The 20,787-nt window shown below is 41.1% G+C and overlaps 1 protein-coding gene across 16 annotated transcripts in view; it reads right to left on the minus strand.

The window, feature by feature from the left end:
• The window catches only part of BAZ2B (bromodomain adjacent to zinc finger domain 2B), a 188,031-nt gene that overhangs the window by 13,974 nt on the left and 153,270 nt on the right, over positions 1–20,787 (minus strand). For all 16 annotated transcript variants that reach the window (XM_081187187.1, XM_081187193.1, XM_081187188.1 and 13 more), the window contains 11 exons: positions 16,560–16,700; positions 15,399–15,653; positions 13,106–13,320; positions 12,538–12,612; positions 8,848–9,091; positions 7,254–7,316; positions 5,052–5,196; positions 2,732–3,405; positions 1,251–1,515; positions 915–1,070; positions 343–503 (listed from right to left, as the gene is read on the minus strand). In XM_081187187.1, the coding sequence (XP_081043313.1) occupies positions 343–503; positions 915–1,070; positions 1,251–1,515; positions 2,732–3,405; positions 5,052–5,196; positions 7,254–7,316; positions 8,848–9,091; positions 12,538–12,612; positions 13,106–13,320; positions 15,399–15,653; positions 16,560–16,700 (2,394 nt within the window). The remainder of the gene's footprint in view (positions 1–342; positions 504–914; positions 1,071–1,250; positions 1,516–2,731; positions 3,406–5,051; positions 5,197–7,253; positions 7,317–8,847; positions 9,092–12,537; positions 12,613–13,105; positions 13,321–15,398; positions 15,654–16,559; positions 16,701–20,787) is intronic.

Raw genomic sequence — 20,787 nt, forward strand, 5'->3', positions numbered from 1 at the left:
GATTTTTGATTACTTCTTAAACAGAAGGCCACCAATGATTAGTTAAGTCACTGGGCTCATGGAACTAGCAGCATCATGCTTCTGATCCTGACTCATATTCTTTCTCTGAAAATTCTAACCACTGAAATGTCTACTTTATGTATGAGTCATTTAAAAAGGATGAAATCATTTTAGTCTAGGTGATATTAACCTAATGAAACTGTATTGGATTTTTGCCCCCCAGAGATGTTACTGAGAAAAGCACTTATCCTCAACTGTAAAAACAGCTGCTCATAACAGTTTTGAATTATCGCTTTTTGCAATGACGTTACCGAAGAGAGGTTTTACTGAAGCACATTTTACCTTGATTTGCAAACTAGCTGATGCCACTCTTCTCTCTAAGTCTTCCACCTGCTGAAGAATAGCAATATCCATATCCATGGCTTGCTCTTCTATGGACCAGTTTTCTACAATATCCCGTGTTACCTGATTTTCATCATTTTCATTTACTTCAATAATTGCAGCTGTATTTGGGAATCAGATTGGGTTTCTTTTAGTACAACTTCAACCTAATCAAGTTTGCAAGGTCAGGAATTGCTTCCTGGGGCAAAACATGTATTACATAAGAGGCCAATGACACCGAACTTTAACAAAGGAAGAAAATCAGAATTACAGTCTTTCAACAACATTCCATTTATATTTTAAGAGACTCAAATTATTTGAAAAGGGGTTGGGGTAATATAGAGAGATAAGTCAGACTGATAAAATCCACATAAAAAAGTTGAGAAGTCACTAATTACTTAAGAATTGCCTGGATGAAAAGTACCAGTTATATGCCATTTTGGCTCATCAACGCAATCTTGAAAAATAGCAAACATGTAATCATAATTATGTAATAAACACTACAAGTGAGTGTGTTTATTTCGGTTACATACCATCTTTATTCTTGAGGCAGGCTACAGTAATATAATCCATATGTTTTTGTATTTGCTTCTGTAAGGCCTTTTCTCTAATTCCCCTGAGATGCAACACTTTAAGCAAAGCTTTTAGATCCTCTGGGTCAATAATTCTCCACCAGCCAAACTGCATTTCTGAATCAAAACATGGAGACAATATTTATAAGTTCTTGAAATAAAACACACCTTTGGCAACATTAAAACTCCTTGGCTTAGATCTAAAGGTATGTCTACAAATGCACCTGAGGCTTCACTTGAAAGTGTTTCCAAGTGGTAGTCAGAAGTTATACCTTTCTTGAAGAATATGGTACTTACCCTCTGGGATGGGCTTTGGAGTAGGGTAATCAACTGGTTTGGCTACTTCAACCACAGCAGAAGGTACAGAAGCTTGTTTCTCAGCTTGTGGCACGGGGGACTCACTTTTGCTAGGTGTCAAGAATGAATTGCCATTGCCTTCTGACAACCCTAATCCTGACCCCATACTAGGCAAAGGGGATGAAAATTGAAGATTTGAAGTAATCACTCCAGTTGGCCATCCACAGAACTGAAGTCCCATTACAGGCAATCCTGTCTTCATGGGCTATGCAAGGAATATTTTGAAAAAAATAAGTAGCCATTAGTTCTACTGTGATTGTACTTAGAAAACTGAAACCTGGAACAGGATGCTTTAGTACCAAATATGTTACAAACATATAGGAATTCTTGACTCATAAATCATTTTAAAAGATAAAGTGACTAAAGCTGATCACTAAAACAAAATAAAAATAAATCACACAATATTTGAATACAAAATGGAAAGATTAAGAAATGGTACTTAAAAAAATATATTACTGCTCATTTTATTACAATAGCCATAAAACTGCCATACATGCTTTAAAAAAATCAATATTTAGTGACATCAGTTTAAAGTACCATATTCATGCAGAATTTTGTCCATAAGCAAAGTTTTTTTTAAAAAAAAAATAATAATCTTGCCATGAACTCTTCCTCTTTCCAGAATCGTCACCTATATATGGTGTTTTGTTTTAACGTTCTTCCCATTCTGGTTAACTGCAGCTGCATCTCATGCATTCAGCATTAAGAAAAGTTTTTGTGTGCTGGATAAAACAAACTGAGCTGATTTAGATGCAACATTATGTGCATGAGCCTCAGGTTGCACGAGCGACCCCATTCCCTTCTCCTCCTGTGGGGATGCTCACAATGAGATTTAGGGTAATATCCAAAGCTCAGCACATGTAATTCTGCTGGTGCAACAGGACTTTTGTTTCCTCTCCTCTCTCCACATGCCCACAAAATCCTTGGAGAGAACACCATCTGCAGTAAATTGCTCATGGATTGATCGAGCAGGAAGAATATGTTATAATTCTATCACATAATTTCGACTAACAGATTAATACTCCTAATAGAATCAATTTACCTTAACACTGATAGCTGCCTACATCATAGAGTTGCATTCAATGTAGCAGTAAGGAGATCGTTCCATCAGCGCAGGCATTTCTGCTTGTCTGATGGACCAATCTCCCTTCCATTCCATATGCTGCTCTGGGGCTTCGCCTGACCCTCTGGAGCAGATTTAGCGAGGGCACAGGGGGTGTGCAGGGGAGGAGAGTGGGGAAAGACCCGCTGCACTGGTGGGAATCGTTGTGCTGGCTTTGGCTAGTGCAAAGATTTAGTTTAATATGGCCCTTAATTCGCAGCTCTTCACTCAATACGGAAAGGGGGGGGGGGAACCACTGGATTTTGCCGGTATGAAGAATACAAGACTGAACACTTTAAAGCTACAATTTAATACTTACCTGAAGAGGTGATAACGCAAATGGGCTTAATCCCATTGGACTGGGGGAAGAGGCAGAGCCAATAATTGGAGATGGGACAGGTGAGGGTGACTTGGATGGAGGATGCGAATGAGGAGTTAGTGAAGAAGAAGAAGCGGCAGCTGGTGACTCTATGTGGGTAATGGATGTGTCATCACAAGGAGTTCTAGGCAGAAGGCTGAACCACTGTCTGCTCTTTTCTGTAAGAGTCTTTAACAACTGGTCGTTTGAAATTAATGGGGAGCTGTAAAATTTCCCTGGTCCAGTTGAAGCAGAATTAAAGAGATTATTCGGATCTGACTTTTCACCACTGCTTTGTGATACAGAGGCCTGGTGGCTGCAGAGTGAGGCTTTGGAGCTATTTTGATAAGGCAATGAGCACCCATTTGCTGCACTGCCATTGGCTTTCTGGGCTAGAATTTCTGAGTCAGGAGGCATTTTTGCTACCTCCAACAGCTTGCTCAACTTTGAAAAAGAGCCAGGCTTTTGCAGGAACAGATTCGTGCTGTCCTTCTCTTTGAGATCTTCTTTCTGATTACACTGGTTTGTGGTTAAGCAACTTAATTTTTCTTCCGAGGTCTCAAACATTTCTTCTTTGATGTGAATGCTTTTGGCCTTTTTCAGCTTCTCTTTTTCTTTTGCAATTTCCTCCAGACCTGTATGCAGAGAAAATGCTCATTAAATTACCATCCACGACGGAACCTTTCTGTTAATTGCAAATTGTTAGAAAAACAATGTTGTCAGCTACCTTCACACACCTATTTGGAAAACGTACTCCTGATTTACAAAGGAGGTTTAAAATGGGAAGAAATATTTACTGTTTGAACTGGAAATGGGGTAGGATTTCCAACTATCTCATAATCAACTGTCGTAAACAAAAGTTTATAACCTAAGGCAAAGGGGTGGGTTTGACCCAAAACGTGAAGCAAACCAGAATCTTCTCCGTTTCAATGTGGATGTGTAACATCTGAATGTACACCACATTTATGTCAAGTTCTTCCTGGCAGACCAAAATAGATCTGAGTATGGAATTGCTTCCCAGACATGATTCTCTGGATTGGGGTTTTCATATTTAAGTATTCTGAAATACATATAATCAGAAACCTTATTAGCCCTCTGCTTAAAAGATGAAGGGCCTATTTTTTTTTCAGAAGGAAGGAATCTGCCACCCCACCCCCATAATTTCCCTTTTCTTCTTCTTCTAGCCCTTTACCATGTGTCAACAAGCATTAATAAAGAATCTTCGCAAAGAACAAAAGAAAAGGGAGAGTGGCAGGGAAAGGAGCAGACCGACAGCAGGGAGATGAACTGCTCTGCACGGCAAACCATTTGCTCGCTTAGTTTCTGCATCACTTAGTACAGCTGCATAATTACAGATAAGTGGAGGTCAGTGTTTACGGTCTATGACTGCTAACACCTGCAAGGGTGTTTGCATTTTCTGCAAAATTTGAAATATTATTTTTTCTTTGAGGAGGAAGATAACACTGCTTTCATCTTTTGTGCCTTCTTCTCAGCAGTTTCTAAAGTGTTCATCCTTTGTGGTGGTGGTGCTGCACCTAGGCATTAGCAGTAAGAGTAATTTGCAAAAGGAGCAGATTTACAGGGAATAAAAGTTTGATGTTCTTGCAGCCCCCATTCAGTCCACACCATTTCCCAAAGGCTGTCCCTAATTAGATTCCATCTCTATGTGTGGCTGCTAAGATACAAGCATCTCATAAGACAAGTGTTTGCTTCCCCTGCAATGTTTCCAGTGACGTGTGCCCAAGGTATCATGCTAGAAACATAGCCACAGTAAGTTTAAAACAATGGATTGGGTAGATACCCGAAACTGGAGACACTCATAGGTACTCCAGCCATCAGGCAGTAAGCTTTGGCAGCCACCACACCAACATACTGTTATGTACGGTTATTTTGCTGTGAGAGAACAATGCTGTGAGAGAACAATGTGAACCAGAGAAAGCCCGCAGAAGGACTGCTCCAATGGGAAGCTTCAGCATTTGCAATCTTTCCCTGAAGCGACACCAAAGACCTTATTGATAGCTTATCCTGGGCAGACCCTTGCTGAGGGAGAAACCCTGAGCAAAACCTTCAAATGATCTAGGGCTCAGCTACACTGGCAAAGAAAAAACGCTTTGCATGCGTTGTTTTTATGCATTCTAACACTGTGACAGCAGATGGTGCTGTGGAGTCCTGTTTTTTGCTTACCCGATTTTTCATACAAAAGTTTGCAACGTGTTCAACTGAAATGCTTCTTTGATGTGTCTAGATCCAGCCCTAGTCAATCCAAAAACTACCTCCTTACCTTCTCCACTTTCCATGCCTTCAACAAAAATCCCCCCGCACTGGGGCAAAATCCAATATCGACGCCTGTAACGATCCTGGCCAAACATCATTGAACGTAAAGAATGGGAAGCTTCAAACAGCTTTCTTCTGTACTGATTCTGTTGCTGTTGAGTTTTAAAAGAAAGGCACTGTTAGGGTTACAAAGTTTTTTCTTCAGTGTTAAGTCAAAAGGTTAGCCGGACGTTGAACAGATGGCGACACTTTCCTGAGGTTTTCGGCTATTTCAGAAACCACGCCTTGATTCTGCCTGTCCCTGCCCTTTAGAAAACCAGAGTCAGATTGGTTATGAAGTATCCAGGGCCAGACGATCCCATTGTGTGGGGTGAGGCTGCCACCTTAAGCAACGGAAGCCCCTGAGGGAGCACCCTACAGGTGCCCCCTCTGCTCTGCCACTGTCGGAGGTGGAAGGGCAGGTGGAGTAGGGAGCTGCAAGAGCAGGTATGCTGGTAATGGTGATGGCAGCATGGCACTTCCAATTTCACCTCAAGCAGCAAAACAGGACACGCCGCCCCTGAAAATATCGCATCAGACAGATTTGAGCCAGCTTGAAAGCTGCCTTCTGCAAGGCTGCCTTCTGTATTTTGTTACGAACAAAAGGACCAATGGTTTTCATTGCATGACAGCAGATGAAATCTTATTAATCGTGCAACACAACAAATGGTGGGTGGGTGGGTGTGCATGCATGTGTGCGCAGTGGTAAAACTAGCCAGGCCAAGGTGATACTGTAGCTGCTGATGTGAAATTAATGAGCTCTTTCAACTGACTCTGATAAATAGATAGTGCTCAAATAAAATAAACAGATAAACCAAGTTGTGCCTGAACTCTTGGTGCTGTCATGATTCTGACACGTTCCTGCTTTAGCTGAAGCAAGGAAGTTGAGATAGAACACAAATCATTCATCTTGACAGGAACAGCTGGTCAGGGACAATCACCCATCCGAAGCATGGATGAGCTGGAGGCAAGACCCACAACACAGTGCTGCTTGCTTGAGTTGGATATGCATCAGGCCTGTGGATGTGCACTACTGCAAACCAAGCGTTGGGGGCCAATAGTGGAAGGATATTAACCAGGAAATCCAGGAAATCAGCCCGTTGTCTGATCCCAAGTTCCATTTGGTTTTCATTCTACCGCAGGGGTCAGGAAGCAACTCTCCTCAGTTTTAAAAACAGCTTGCTATGCAGCATTGGGTCTGCTGTTCGAAAAAAAACAAGTCTAAAGCCCTCTTTGGCTCACAAACTGTTTCCACAGTTCTTTTGATCCTGGCAGCTGACTTTCACATGAAAGATGGATGAAACAAGGACCACTATCAGTGCTATAAGGTGCAGTGGTTCAGCACACCCAAGATCAAGGATGAGGTACCTGTTAAGACCCTTCAAATATTGCTGGCCTCCAGCTCCCATCGGCCCCAACCATGATGAATGGAGCTGTAGTTCAGTAACATCCTGCATGCTCACTAGGACTCCCTGGTAGTCCATAGGGCAGATTAGGGCATTATCAGTCATGCTATAAAAGCTGCAGATTATACAGCGGCACAGTGCAATCATTTTATTGTAGCACTCTTTCAATACCTCTGGTTTAGCACAACATCACATCATTCTCAGCCAAGAAGGAAAGTGTTGTTTAGATTGAGCCTTGCATTCCTGAACTCCCTTTATTTCTTCTCATAGGTTTAGATTAAGTTAGGATGCTTCCAGGCAGCTGTTTATTATGGGACGGTTAATGCACAAGTACACATTTTTCTCCAGAGTGTCCAGGTAAGGTTGGCATAAACCCCCTGCCCCCAAATTAATCCAGATTTGCCCCTTCTGGGGAAAATCTAGTAAGGAAAACAATTGAAATTTGTTGGCAATGAATCATTCATTATATCTGAATGATGACTTTACAATATTAAGCCCCCACCTGGAAGCACCCTCAGGTCCAGGGCTAGTCTTAAATATTTTGCACCTAATACTAATGACCCTTCTCTTCCCCCAATCCATAATTGACCCATTCTGTTTCTTTCTGTTGTCTCACTGTAAGGTTGCCCCTGGTTAAGCCAATGCAGTTAATTCCAATTATTTCAAATGAATACTAAAGACCTATTTAGGGAAAATTGTCAGCTATCTAAATAGTGCACACTTAAATAAAAGGCGCAAACTTTTAATTTATGGAGGCAGCTTACCTTAGTCAGTTTGTCAATCTGTTTCTCTAACTCCTCCACACTTGCTGTCTGGTCCCCATCATCCTACCACCAATAAACAAAATGTGGTAGGGCATTATTTACTGTATACTAATCATGTTTTTATAGGCTACTATTGTAACATCAGAGGCTCATGAGATATGCCTTTAAAAATCACTAAAGCTTAACAAAGACATGTATTTAACTTTAATCTCTGCAACAACTTCACACACCCTAATTCCCTTAGCCAGGCACAGGTATGACAGATGAACAGGTATGGCAGCCTATGCTGAGGCTACAGAGAAGACCTCACTGGCTCACAAGCCTTGGCTGTATTTCCCCAAAACTCAGGGCTTTGACTGATGGCTTGGGCAAGGATGGAATGCTGTGCTAAATGGCCACAGTACTTTTTTTAAAAAACATACCCTCCTCTACACAGGGCAATACAGTTAAGAAAGCTCGTGTGATGCCCTCTTTCCTCCTCTGCTGAACTGGTGAATGGAATGTCAAAATCTGCACACCGAACGGACTCCACCTCCTTTCACAGTATTTCAAAACAAACAGAATAGAACTTTGATACACACGACAATTGTAGCATCTGACTTTCAACCAGAGGAACCACCACTGCCTTGAGCCCTTTAGTGCCTCAGTCCCAACTCATCCCCTCCTGTACCATCTGCCCCTATCATAGTACTCTATCAGCTGTCACTGAAATTGCTAGTTAGTGGTCCCTCGGTGAGCAATACTCTTGGACTCCATCCTTTGGCATTCTCCTGAGGACTGCAGCCCAAGGATGTAAGATATTCTAAAATATAATTTAGTTAGCAAGGTTCTGTTAAAAAAAAAAAGCCATGCACCTTGAAAGTTCATTCCAAGCACTATAAGCCTTCGGAGAGAGTTTAGAAGTGTATTTCAACATTTGTATGAAACTATAAGGCAACTTCATGAGATAAATTTGATACAAAGCACACGCCGTACTACTGTTATTGACACTTTAAAAATAAAGACTGATTAAATTTTATGGTTTGCAAATTTTCCTTGATGGACAGAAACATTGGAATTCTTTAAGAAGAAAATGAACCTAGGCCAGGATTGAAAGAACAATGAGATTAGCTCAGGGGGCTTCACGCTCTCCCTTGCCCCCAAACAGCAGCCCAGCAAATAGCTTCTAAAACTGACGGAAGTTTCGAAAGCAGCTGCTCAAAAAAATCTAGCACAAACCTGCAGCTCTTTGTATCTTGGCCCTAGCTTAGAAATGCCTCATAGAATTATGGTTCTAAGGTGCTCAAGTAAATTACTGGGAATTATACACTCTCTTAGCACTTTTAGAATAAAAATGCAGGCACTCTTAAAGTTTCTTTTAATCCACAGAATTCTAACTAGATTTATTTTAAAGGCTACTTCAGGGGTATTCAGTGCTGTGCTTTCCAAATACACTTAGAACTCCAGATCCCATTAGTCCTCAGCAAGCACGGCCAATGATCAGGGATGGTGAAACTGGAATCCAACAACACCTGGAGGGCACTATGTTGGCTAAAATTGGTTTAAAACCTAAACATATGGATTAAGCAATTGAGTAGGCATTAGAATTCATCACCTCATCTTCACAAAGATCTGCTTTCTTCCCCTTCTTGTCATCCTTGTCTTCATCATCCTCATCATCTTCATCAGCTTGATCATCACTGTAGTCATCGTCGTCGTCATCATAATCGCTGTCTCCTCCCTTCCGTCTCCGTTTTCTGCCTGGCGTGGGTGTACCCAATGAATGCTGTTCTTCTCCCAAATCACCTCCTCCTGTAACATCTCTCTTGCCTGTTTTCTTGGCATGAATGATTCTAAGCCTTTAAACACACGGCAGATAAATGGTATTACCAAATGTTGCCGTAGCATACGGAACTCCTCCACACTTCACCAAGGATAAGTCATATGTTTAGGCTCCTGTTATTTAGCAATTTTCAGTTGCCTTGTTATTTGCGACCATTGGCTCAGCACATGAGAAAAGTAGTTCACCAACATGGATTCCTATCTGAGATGAATATTTACTTGGCGCAAAATGAAAAATCTTAACTGTTATTTGACGTGAATGTTCAGGATACAGAAAGCTTCTGGCTCTTCAAAATAGAATTTAGTCCTTCACTGAATATTTTAGCTCTGTTGTGAATTTTACTGCATGTACAAAATCTTGCATATAGCACTCTAGGACAAGAAGAGGTTTCAACAGGTGTTCCTATAAGCTGAAGAAGCAACTCTTTAGCTGTGTTCCTCATTTCATCCATTTGTAAATCTACATCATCTCCTTTTTTAATGTACATTTTTAAAGTCAACTCGTGTTAGAAAGGTTATAAAAATTGGCTTATGCATAGGTGAGAATAAGCATTACATTTGACTGTGGAATATCTGAACACAAAACTTTCCCCAAGTGTCTGTATTCTAATTCACATAATTAAGCAGGAAAGAGCATTATGCAGGAGGCTAATCTTGAAGCACTGTGGGCGGTAGAAGCCGGAGTTTCATTTTTTATGAAACAAAATAAACTTACATACCAGTAAGTACAGTTGTAGTAGCCCTTCCTCATCTCTTACCCTACAAAACAAGATCCCATACAGCAGATGTTATAGCTCTAGCTACCAGGAATCTATCAGGCAAATATACTGAAACAACCTAGGAGGTATTTTAATAGCCAGGCCAAATATCCATTTGTAACATTCTAGCATATAACGGAATTTGGAGAGATATGAAAATGTGTGTGCTTGGAAAAGGGAAGGATTTTAGAAGGAAGGAAAGGAAAGGAAAGGAAAGGGGGAGAGTACGAATCAGGGTGGCAAAAGTAGGTAAATTATGAGAAACCGATGCTGCTATGAATTTTGCCGTCTCTTATTCTTCCTTTCTTCTCCTGCCTTAACAAAACAGTATTCCATACAGCAAGTAGAAAAGATGCAGTGTGGCTGGCTTCTTAAAAAGTAGCCATGAATAAGCCTATGATTTAAAAAAGGAGACAAGCTTGAGGGTGCTCATCAGTTTCTAAAGTGTAAATAAAGAATCAAGGATGGCCTAGTATTCTTAGCTATTCTTAATAAACAGTTCTTAATAAACTGTTCTCCCAGTCCAAAATATGAACTAAAAAGAAAAAGACTATCATTGGCAGACAGTCAAGCTGCTTACAGTTTATTGTTTATTTTATTTTATTTTTTTTAAAAAATCAGTCCATGCAAAGAAATGTAGGCACCTCAGGTGTAAACATCTGCATCACTGTTATTGCAGAACCAGTTGATGTGGCATTTTTGGTCTTGCACTGGCATAGCTCTTGGAATATTTAAGGCTGAGATTACAGGTTTTAGGACTGGAGAGTGAGCTTGAAGATTTTTTTAAATCTGGAACTCCAAAACTCATTAATTTAAAAAATGCATATTTAATTCCCTTAGGAGATCACGGCATAATGGCTTAGGTAGCTCTGATGTGAAGGGCAACCCAGTATGAATTATTCTAGTCTTCTAAATAGGTGCTGCTGACTTCTTTGTTTGTTTGAGTTGTAACAGCTACGAGTACACAGATTTTGCCTTGTGGCAAAGAGGCAAGTATACAAACTATGCCATCAGTTGACTGAGAGCCAGAATGTAATGTTAAAATAACAGTTTTTTCTTCTGCTAAAGCTAAGGACTGAAGACAACATGTAAAGGTACAAAGGAGCACTATAGCATCCAGGACACAAATGAGGGTCCCTAGAAGAAAGGAGATTCCAACTAAACTTCAGGATGAACTTTCTGACCATTCTATGATTCTAAGTCATGTCTCAGAAGGGGAGTGCAGTCTGAAAGCTGACCAGTAAAAATACTTCTCTGCAAGACTTCAACAGATGTACAGCAAGAATGTTTTTAAAGGTAGTGATCATGAGGTAAAAACCAACTTGCAAAGGGAATTCCTGTTGAATAAGTAGGAGTCCTCAGCTCAGCCACACGACAGTTAAGAATGAATGGAGATGGAAGGAAGGAAGGAATTAAATTGTCATGTATGATGGGCGGGGGTGAGGAGAAAGCTAAGGATGATGGTAACTAAGAAGGAAAGATTTTAAAAAGCTATGTTTATATAGGATTGTTTGCCAACTTCTTGAAAGGAAAGCCAAAGGAATGAGAGTACCATGAACTCCCCACCCCACCCAGCAATCTAGTACTTACAGGATAAAGAAGACTTAAAGTTGCCCCTGAGGTAAGAGGCAACAAGGAGGCATTTTCCCAAAGTGGGCTGCTGGGAAACATCAAATTTTCATTTGCCCATGGACAGAAAGATGGAATTTATATAGTATAGGGAAGTTAATGATTGGACATGCCCCCACAGACACAACCATGAACCCTGCATGAATTGGGAGCCATTACTATCAGCAGAAGTTCACATATTTTTCTTCCTGAAATTCTTTTAAGTCTCATTTTATTTCTTCTATTTCTCTCCTGTTGTTCTCCTTTACTTCTTCCTTCTTTCTTCTGAGGTGCATTAAGGGAGGAGGGGAAGGTAGAAAAAGGATTAGAGACACAAGCATTGGAAGCCAAGGACTCAGTAAGGACTCCTTGCTTTGCTAGACAAGAAAGAAAAACTGAGGAAAAGGAAATGAAGCCTGGCTATGCATACCCACATGGCCATGCAAACCTCCTGCGATTCACAATCATTTCAACTTAAAATTCTATGGTAGATGGAGCTGTTATACTTGCTGTATGGAATTTTGTTTTGCATAATGGAGAAAAATTGGGGGCATATATTATCATCCTTAAAAACTTGACAGTTTATGCTTAGCAAACTGATACTGATTACCTCAGTAACTGAATTATTCCCTAGGTGTACCACAGGAAATACTCAGTTTATATAGCAAAATCTGAGGTAATTTTAATTAGTTACATGAATGATTTGCAAGTTTTTCAAGGTGATTAGGGATTAACAATCTGGCCCTGCAAATCTTCTTGCAGAATGAAAGTTCCAATCAGCTTCTACTAATGCCAATAACAATTTGACAGCTCGAGACATCTTCAAATGAGAAGTGATATTGCTTCTTTAAAAAAAATGCAAAATGATTTTCTTCTCATTCTGAATCCTCCTAATCCACCAAACTTCATGTGTCTTTAATGGATTGTGAAAGATAAGCCATGGGCCTTTTAAAAATAATTTCACATCTTAATTTAATAATGGGAGTTACTAAAAGTTTTTTTCTTTATATCACACGATTCCTGTCTTTGGAACTACTCTGTATAACAAATTTAAATGAATACAAAATACTGGAACATTTAAAAGAAATATCACTTACTTCCGAAGTTTGCCTTCAACCATCCACTTATCTCTCCTTAAATTTGACATATAATCTATGTTCTTATCTATTTCACTGTTAAAACAGAAAAAAGTTTAATTACTTAGATAATTAATTGAATGATATCATCTATTTTAAAAAAAGTCTCAAAGGGCACCTCACTATACACATAGGCCTACCACATATTACTTGTATCATGAATAAATATTACAGTTGGTTAGTTAAAATATCACGTTGGTAAACAAGCATGATGCCCTGACAGGGTTTCATTAGCCAGCCCGCCTTAGATAATTAGATAACACTTACCTGGCTGCTACAGAGTATTTAGAACAGGCGTGACAAACCTGTGGCTCTTCAGATGTTGTCTGTCTACAACTTTCATCCCTGATTATTGGCCCATGATGGCTCATGTAAGTTGGAGTCTGGAAAACCACAGGTTTCTCATCCCTAGGTTTTGAGGTTCAAACCTTTAAATACACCTTATGAAAACTATTGCCGATTTGTTGTTATTTATTTTCTTGTTACCAGAATCGAAATATAAAATTCACAGCATGCACAAGGCACTTACCTTATAACACTTTTGCTACATGCTAACTCATTAACAAGGAAGGCAAGTACAGAGGCTTTCTGAGCCGGCGTGTGTGCCTGAAAAGCTTTGGTTTTCAAGCTCTCTGTGAGTTCAGTCTGCCCACAATGGCCTTCCATGAAAATCTGCAGAATTTCAGATACGTTGTCTCTGTTGATGCCAACGTTCAGCAAATGGTCCCCGAGGATCGTTTTTGCCTGAGAAAGAAGTGTGCTCATAAAATAACTGTTCAGAATGGCAGCATAAATGCATTTTTTTTATTTGAAATCAAGGGGAAATAATGCTAAGGCAGAAGCCAGGGGCACCACCATCCATTGACACCCCCAAATTTCTTATTTATTTGTGTAGCTAGTTTGTTTCCTCTCCACAGTTTGCTCGCAGAGCCAAGAAGCTGGTTTTTAAATTTAAGTAGTTATTTATATTAATATGCATACACTTTTTGAATGAAAGTTCCTTCCCAACACAAAAGCAATTTATACATTCCTCCTGTTGACTTTAACAGTTTGGGGGTTTGTGCAAACGTTACTGAAAGGAAAGAAGCGAAGAGGGGGATGAATGCTTGACAACAGCTTCATTCGTCGGCTTGTAAAACTTGGGATTGATTTACAAACAAAAACATGAGTTTAATAGCCAGATTGATGGATCACATGAGGGGACAGCTGCTCAAAGGAAAGTCTCTGAAAAACACATTTAGGTAATTCTTGATTGCAATCCTAACCTTAATATGAAACCAATTTAGTGATAAGAGACAAGCTTATAAAGCAATGTCTGGAATAACTTTTGATGAATGGATTTATAAGGCTTTAAGAGCTAGATTATACTCACCCCTGTTGAAATCCAGAGATGAAAGCAGAAATTGCCTTTAACGGTTAATAAAAACAGTAATCTGTTCTTTGATGACATCTGACGCCCAGAAATTGTGTGAATTACAGAAAACTAAACGACTAGGAATATTGTACCCACAACACTCACTAGATTCTTGGTACTGCATTAGATGAAGGAGCAGAGAAAGCAACTGCCCCAGATCAAAGAACATGAGAAAAGCCCCGCTGAATCAGGCCAAAAACACACACACACACACATTATATATATATATATATATATATATATATATATATATATATATATATATATATCCCAGCATCCTAGTCTCATAGTGCCCAGCCAGAACTGCCTATGGGAAGTCCACAAGCAGGACTTGGGTGAAAAATCACAATGACTTCAATAGGGTTAAGTGAGCAAATGGTTGTAGCCTCGTATTATAACATAAGTGCAGCAGTGGCAAGGGGGGTGGAGGGTAAGTGGCTGTGGCTCTCTCCCTTTGATGCCACTGCCCTTCACCAGGGCAGGATGAGGCAGCAGTGAGGCTGGAGGAGGAGCTCTGGACTGGCAGCACCAGCACCCCCGCATTCATCCCACCCCATCCCACCCCACAGCATCACTGTGACCAGGAAGAGGCCTTAGCTACTTTGCCTCCCCGCATCCCTCCTTCCTGCCGCCCCACCATGCCGCTGTTGGATAAACGTTTACACTTCAGCTGGCTTTGGCAGGCTATCTGTGATCAGCATACCAGCTGAGCTCTCCTCAATTTCTTGCTCTCACTGGTAGTTTAGTAAATTGCAGGCCAAGTTTGCAAGGAGATAAAATGTAATCAAACCAACAGTAGTCTCAATTCTGTTTTTTCTGTTTTTGAGGGCCTGTGGGGTTGGAGAAACCCCAATATTTTTTTAAAAAAACTATATTGTTAAAAAAAAACCACTAAGTGGGGGTGGGGTAGAACTAGAATGCAGTAACCTTGAAGAAAGCATGGCTGGCTGGCATAGCGAACTGGACACCTGCGCACTGTAATATTTTGTTGCAGGTCCAACTTGTTCTAATAAGAATACACTTTGTCATTTAAAGATGCCCCTGATGCATTGCTTGACAGCAGAGGAAGAGCTAAACCTGCTTTTCAGGCAGTACCACTTCAGGATATAGTTGGGACTCCGATGACCGAATGCTCCTCCATACAATAAAATAAAACCCTTGCACATAGAATAGGTTCCAGGGACTCATGCTTCCCTGACACGAAAGGGTCTCTACCCCCCCCCCCCCCGTATTTATGTATAGGGATTTATGTTTTGTTATGAAGAGCATTCAATTACTACAAAATCTGGGATTTTGAAGTGGTGTAGCCCAGACACACATTTATATCCTCCTCTTCTCTTTGTGAAAACTGGGACATGGATTTTTCCCCCTGTCTCACACCAAAGTTACCATAAAGAGTATCCATTACCTTGTATCCTGCTATCAGTCCTGGATCGCAAATCGCAGCAGAGAGCAGCCTCACAAGCAAGTCTTGTACTTCTCCCATGCTGTCGCCTATGTTCAACAACCCCTCTTGAAGGACACTTAAGCTGGGGACATCCAGGTTCACATCAAAGCCAAGGACTTTACCAAAGTTGCGTAGAAACTGCACCACCATGAGACAATCTGAAAAAGTACTTCCGGAGAGAACCAGGCCCGGGATGCGAGGCAACTCTGGCAAAGGCTGGAAAACAGAGAAGTGTCACCTTGAATGAAAACCGCTTGCAAAGCTGATGCAAGGCAAAAATCTAAAAATAAATACATAAACCCCAATTAGTGCCTAAAGACACTCACACACTCCAAATCACAATAGTGCAGCTACTTCGGGGGGGACGGGACAGGACACCCATATTTTCCCAGCAACCATATATTTATTATTATTTATGAATGGTATTTCTATGCTGACCCATAATTAAAGTTCTCCAGACTGTGTACATAAACACTATTGCAATACAAATGCAACTGCAGATAAATTTCAGTTTCAGTTCTGGGGAAACACGACCTTCTCTTAAGAGTCCTGTTTTCCTGAGGTATCGTGCAAACTAAGCAAACAGAAGCCCTACATCAGTTGCACTACTGATAATCCAGAGAGAGAGAGAGAGAGAGAGAGAGAGAGAGAGAAGAAAAGTTGAAGTATCAGACCAAAAGCCTTTCAAATCCAACGTCTTTTTTCCAACAGTGGGGCAACGGATGCAGCCTTTGGAAAGCACACAAGCAGGAACGACGGAAATAGCTGCAATGCAAAACTTTTAAAGAGGCATAATGGAGGCTACTGGAGAATTCTAAAAGAGCTGGCTTGGCAAAAGTCTGCTAAATAGGCCACCTGAGGTCCAAACATTCAAATGTCCACTGCTGATTAATAATAAAAAAGACAAAGAATACCATTGTCCTAATATTTACTTTAGAATTACCACACTTTAGACCACACTTGAAATAATATTATCAAGTAATCTAAAGTAAAAGAGGAATGGTTGGAAAGGCAGCCACAGTAAGAAAAATTAATTATTGTAACAATGGCAGATGAAGGAAAAGAGGAGCAACATAAAAAGGGGCAAGGAAGTAAAAAGTAAATTTACATTATTCTGATTACCTTCTGGTCTGCTAAGCACATATCTTCATTAGGCTTCTTTAGCTCCTTAGCCATTTCTAATTCCAATCTTCGCTGTTCCAGTTTACGCTCTTTATTTAATCTCTTTTCATCACGTTTCTCTTGTTTTAACCGCTCCTTTTCCTTAAATAGCACAGAAAGGATAGAAAATTAAAGTCGCACATTCTACTTACAAAGGAGCAATTTAAGAATTTGAAAAGCAGTAGTTATACAATCTTAATAATCACTACAGCAATTAAACCATGTGGATTTAAAATAAAAGGCAACACACACAAACCCCAACTTTTTTTAAAAAGGAAGAACCATCCTGAGGGTTAGATGATCTGTAATACTGCTTTTTCAAGCAAATGCCCAATTCTGCAAGAGACATCCATTTTCCTCACAGGACTTTAAAGAGACAGTATACAGATGACTTGTCCAATGCTAAATTTCTGCCATTGCACAGTAGTGGTCAGCTCTGGAATGTGCTTTCAATGTCATGAATTAATCCTGTAGTACGTAAATAACATAAACAAGTGTCTCATGAATACTTAAGAGTGCCTTTCTCTCACTACTGGAGAACCCAAGCCTGTTCCTAAATCCTTAGGATTAAGGAGGTTTCCCCGAGTTGTGTAGAATGGTGACTAGGGCAAGTTTGGGCCTCAGCACCTCTTCTTTTTGAATAGATTAACTAACTAACTAACTAACTAACTAACTAACTAACTAACTAACTGTGGTTGAGAGGGAGAGAGAAAAGGTAAAGGTAAAGGGACCCCTGACCGCTAGGTCCAGTTGTGGCCGACTCTGGGGTTGCGGTGCTCATCTCGCTTTATTGGCCGAGGGAGCCGGCTGAGGGAGAATGACTAAGCCATTTCTGGTGAACCAGAGCAGCGCACGGAAACGCCGTTTACCTTCCTGCCGGAGTGGTACCTATTTATCTGCTTGCACTTTGCTGTGCTGTGCTTTCAAACTGCTAGGTTGGCAGGAGCAGGGACTGAGCAACGGGAGCTCACCTCGTCGCGGGGATTCAAACCGCCGACCTTTTGATCAGCAAGCCCTAGGCTCTGCGGTTTGGACCACAGCGCCATGGTACTTGTACTCAAATGAGTGATTGCTCCTTAAGTAAAATAGGAAGAGTGTATTTGCTACGCACCATGGAGGTGCACAGATTTTTCAACCCTTGAGGCTATCTATCATGGATATATGCCCAGAGATTTGCTCCAAAAGAAGACAAGTCTTCATACACAAGAAATGCTCAGGATGCTCTTGTGCAATGGATGGGTGGCAGCAGAGGGAGGAGAGAATCTTCTCTTCTGCTGCAGCTCCTAGAGAAAGATGGCACCCTGTTCTGAAGGAGTGTATTTCCAAGGTACAATGGTGTGCAGGCAGCTGTAGAGGAAAGGGAGAGGTGGGACAGGGCCTTTCTGTGAGTTAGGATCCAAGCCACTGTCTTAATTTACTTTTTATGGGGATGTCGTTTCATGTTACCAGGATTCCAGCTAGTCGTATGGGCAACTATCAACCGTTAACAGATCTCCACAAAGCCACGAGAAAGATGGCAGAAGTACATGCAACAAATATATGTGCAGAATGAGACCCAGAAACTGCTTTAGAACAGACACAAGCAGATTGGAATAGACTTTACTAAACAAGACATCTGAATCAGTGCCTCGTGAAATACAACCAAATGAATTCTTACCAGGCAGTACAGAAAAAAATATGTTTTTTAAAACAATTACTTGATTTGACAGATGCTGAGAAGATTTACTAAGGTGGTTTTACTAAGTTTTACTAAGGTGGTTTTACAGAGGTGGTTGCAGGTGGTCATATAATATTGTGGCTTTTGAAATAATGCAGAATAAAATATTTGTTCAGCTAAGTCTTCCTTTCACTGCACTGCCTTTTCTTGCCCATATTATGTGTCCCTCACAAGGCAAATAGCAGATTCAGGGGGACAGCAATTTTCATGGAAACCACAGAGCAGGGGCCCAAACATAACTCACCGGTGACTGCAATTTAAATAATAAAAATGAGGCACTTTGAGTGCGTTCATAGATTTAACGTATTATTAATGCCATAGAGGAGGAAAAAACACAAATAACTTGTTCATTTTATCTACACAGGCGGGGGGTGGGGGGTGGGCAGGGCAGGAAAATAAGTGTTCTTTCCAGAGGGATGGTATCTACAGTGAGGAATGTAAAATTATATTGTTTGTTTTAAGACAACACAGCATTATGGAAAAATATAGGCAATGCAAAGGAGTGCTTTGACCAATTGCTATAAAACTTTACAACATCTATGACTGTAAACCCTTTCTGCCAGTGCATTTGCAATATTACCTCTGGTATATGGTCAATGTTTTTTTGCCTTTTATGATGCTGCTGGGTACCTTAGATTTTTGTTCTGGGCTTAATTAAAAGTGAGAATCTGTTTTCTGCGACAGTGACTCGCACTCAAATTTTAAAGGCATAAATTTTAAGATACAAGGGAATACTGGAGGTCGCAAGGAGAATAAAAGAACGCTAATAAAGCAGAAGTTTACACAAGGCAGATACAAAAGGAAAAAATCCCCACAAATACTGGACAGCCTGACAGAAGATCAAACCATGGGTGCATTGCAGAAACAGGCATGTTAGTGTGTGTCTGTGTGTATTTACCACCCTTTTAAACATTTATCCCAGGATGCTTTCCAAAGCAAATTAAGAAAAACAGCATAAAGATATAGAATAATCAAACCAACAACAACAAAGATATAGGATCAACAAAATCAACAAACGAATAACACATGGTGGCAATTTTAAAGCTAGTTAATAACCAACTGATGGGCCTTAAGACACGTGTAGGTATCACTATACCAGTGGAAAGGAGCTTTGTCAGTAGGGCTTTCAACCTGGCTAGTATATATGCCAAGAAAGAGAGAGCTCCACAGTCTTAAATATACCCCCACAGGCTTAAACATATCACCAGTAGAATGCCATTGGCAGTAAGGCTTGAAAGAGGGCAGGGTACTGATGTCTAGGATCCACAGGATCAAACACCTCACCCTCCGCCCCATTCTCCTAAAAAGGCCAAAATACTATGCTAGCTCTACAGCTGCTGTAGCAATTTCCTCTCTCATTAATATCAATAGCAGGGGGAAATGGGGGAAGCCCAAAAATGTGACACACCCCCCCCAAATTTCTGCCCTAACTGGACTGAGCCAGGAGGACTTAGGAAGTGGTGGCTCTTCCACCATGGGATCTCTCTCGTCACCATACCCTATGATATTTCCACCCTCTGCCCAATAGTGGCTGTGACAAGGGGGTCTAGGCCACTGGGTGTATGCTTACGAGCAGGGGTGCCATCTTGCCCTCAGGATTGTGGGTGCCCGACGCCACAACAATCCATGTCCGAGCCTCGCCCCCCCCCCAGCCGAAAGGGTGCTTTGCTGGCTGGCTGCAGAGGGCAGAGCTGAACTGCTTCTCCCTCGGAGGCAGAGCTACTGCCGCCTGCCGGCTTTTCTCATACAGTGGTACCTTGGGTTACAGACACTTCAGGTTACAGCCTCGGCTAACCCAGAAATAGTACCTCGGGTTAAGAACTTTGCTTCAGGATGAGAACAGAAATCACGCAGCAGCGGCGCAGCAGCAATGGTAGGCCCCATTAGCTAAAGTGGTATCTCAGGTTAAGAACAGTTTCAGGTTAAGAACAGACCTCCGGAACGAATTAAGTTCTTAACCTGAGGTACCACTGTACTTTTGTGGGTGCCCGGCCCCCACAGTTATATAAATGTGGGTTCCCAAGCAACCACAGCCCCTTGGGAGTTGGCTCCTAGGCTTATGAGACACAGTAGATCTTGCTTTTCCATGGTCTACCGTATAAAGAAATATTGCATGGCAAAGGTACAGTGTGCAGGGGGGGAATAGTCATGGGGAGAGTCTGGGCAATAGATGCAATCTATTGGTGCATTTGTGCATGTCCTCAATACCTTACAGGAGGGCACACTGGGCAGAGAAGAATCACGCCGATTGGACTGCAGTGTAATTTATATTACCTGACTACCAAAATACTCGGCTTGCAAATAAATAGTGCCACTTCTTTGTGTTGCTCAGAGAAGGTGCTGTGCATCTTAAAGGCTCAGGAAAACACATCTGTTGGCTACGCACAACCTGCAGGTCCTACTGTACTCCTTCCTCCCCTGAAGTCATGCTATTCTTTCACCATTGTGCTGGGGAAATGACATTTAATCATC

The sequence above is a fragment of the Podarcis bocagei genome, assembly GCF_964188305.1.
Source record: "Podarcis bocagei genome assembly, chromosome: 1".
NCBI lineage: Eukaryota > Metazoa > Chordata > Lepidosauria > Squamata > Lacertidae > Podarcis > Podarcis bocagei.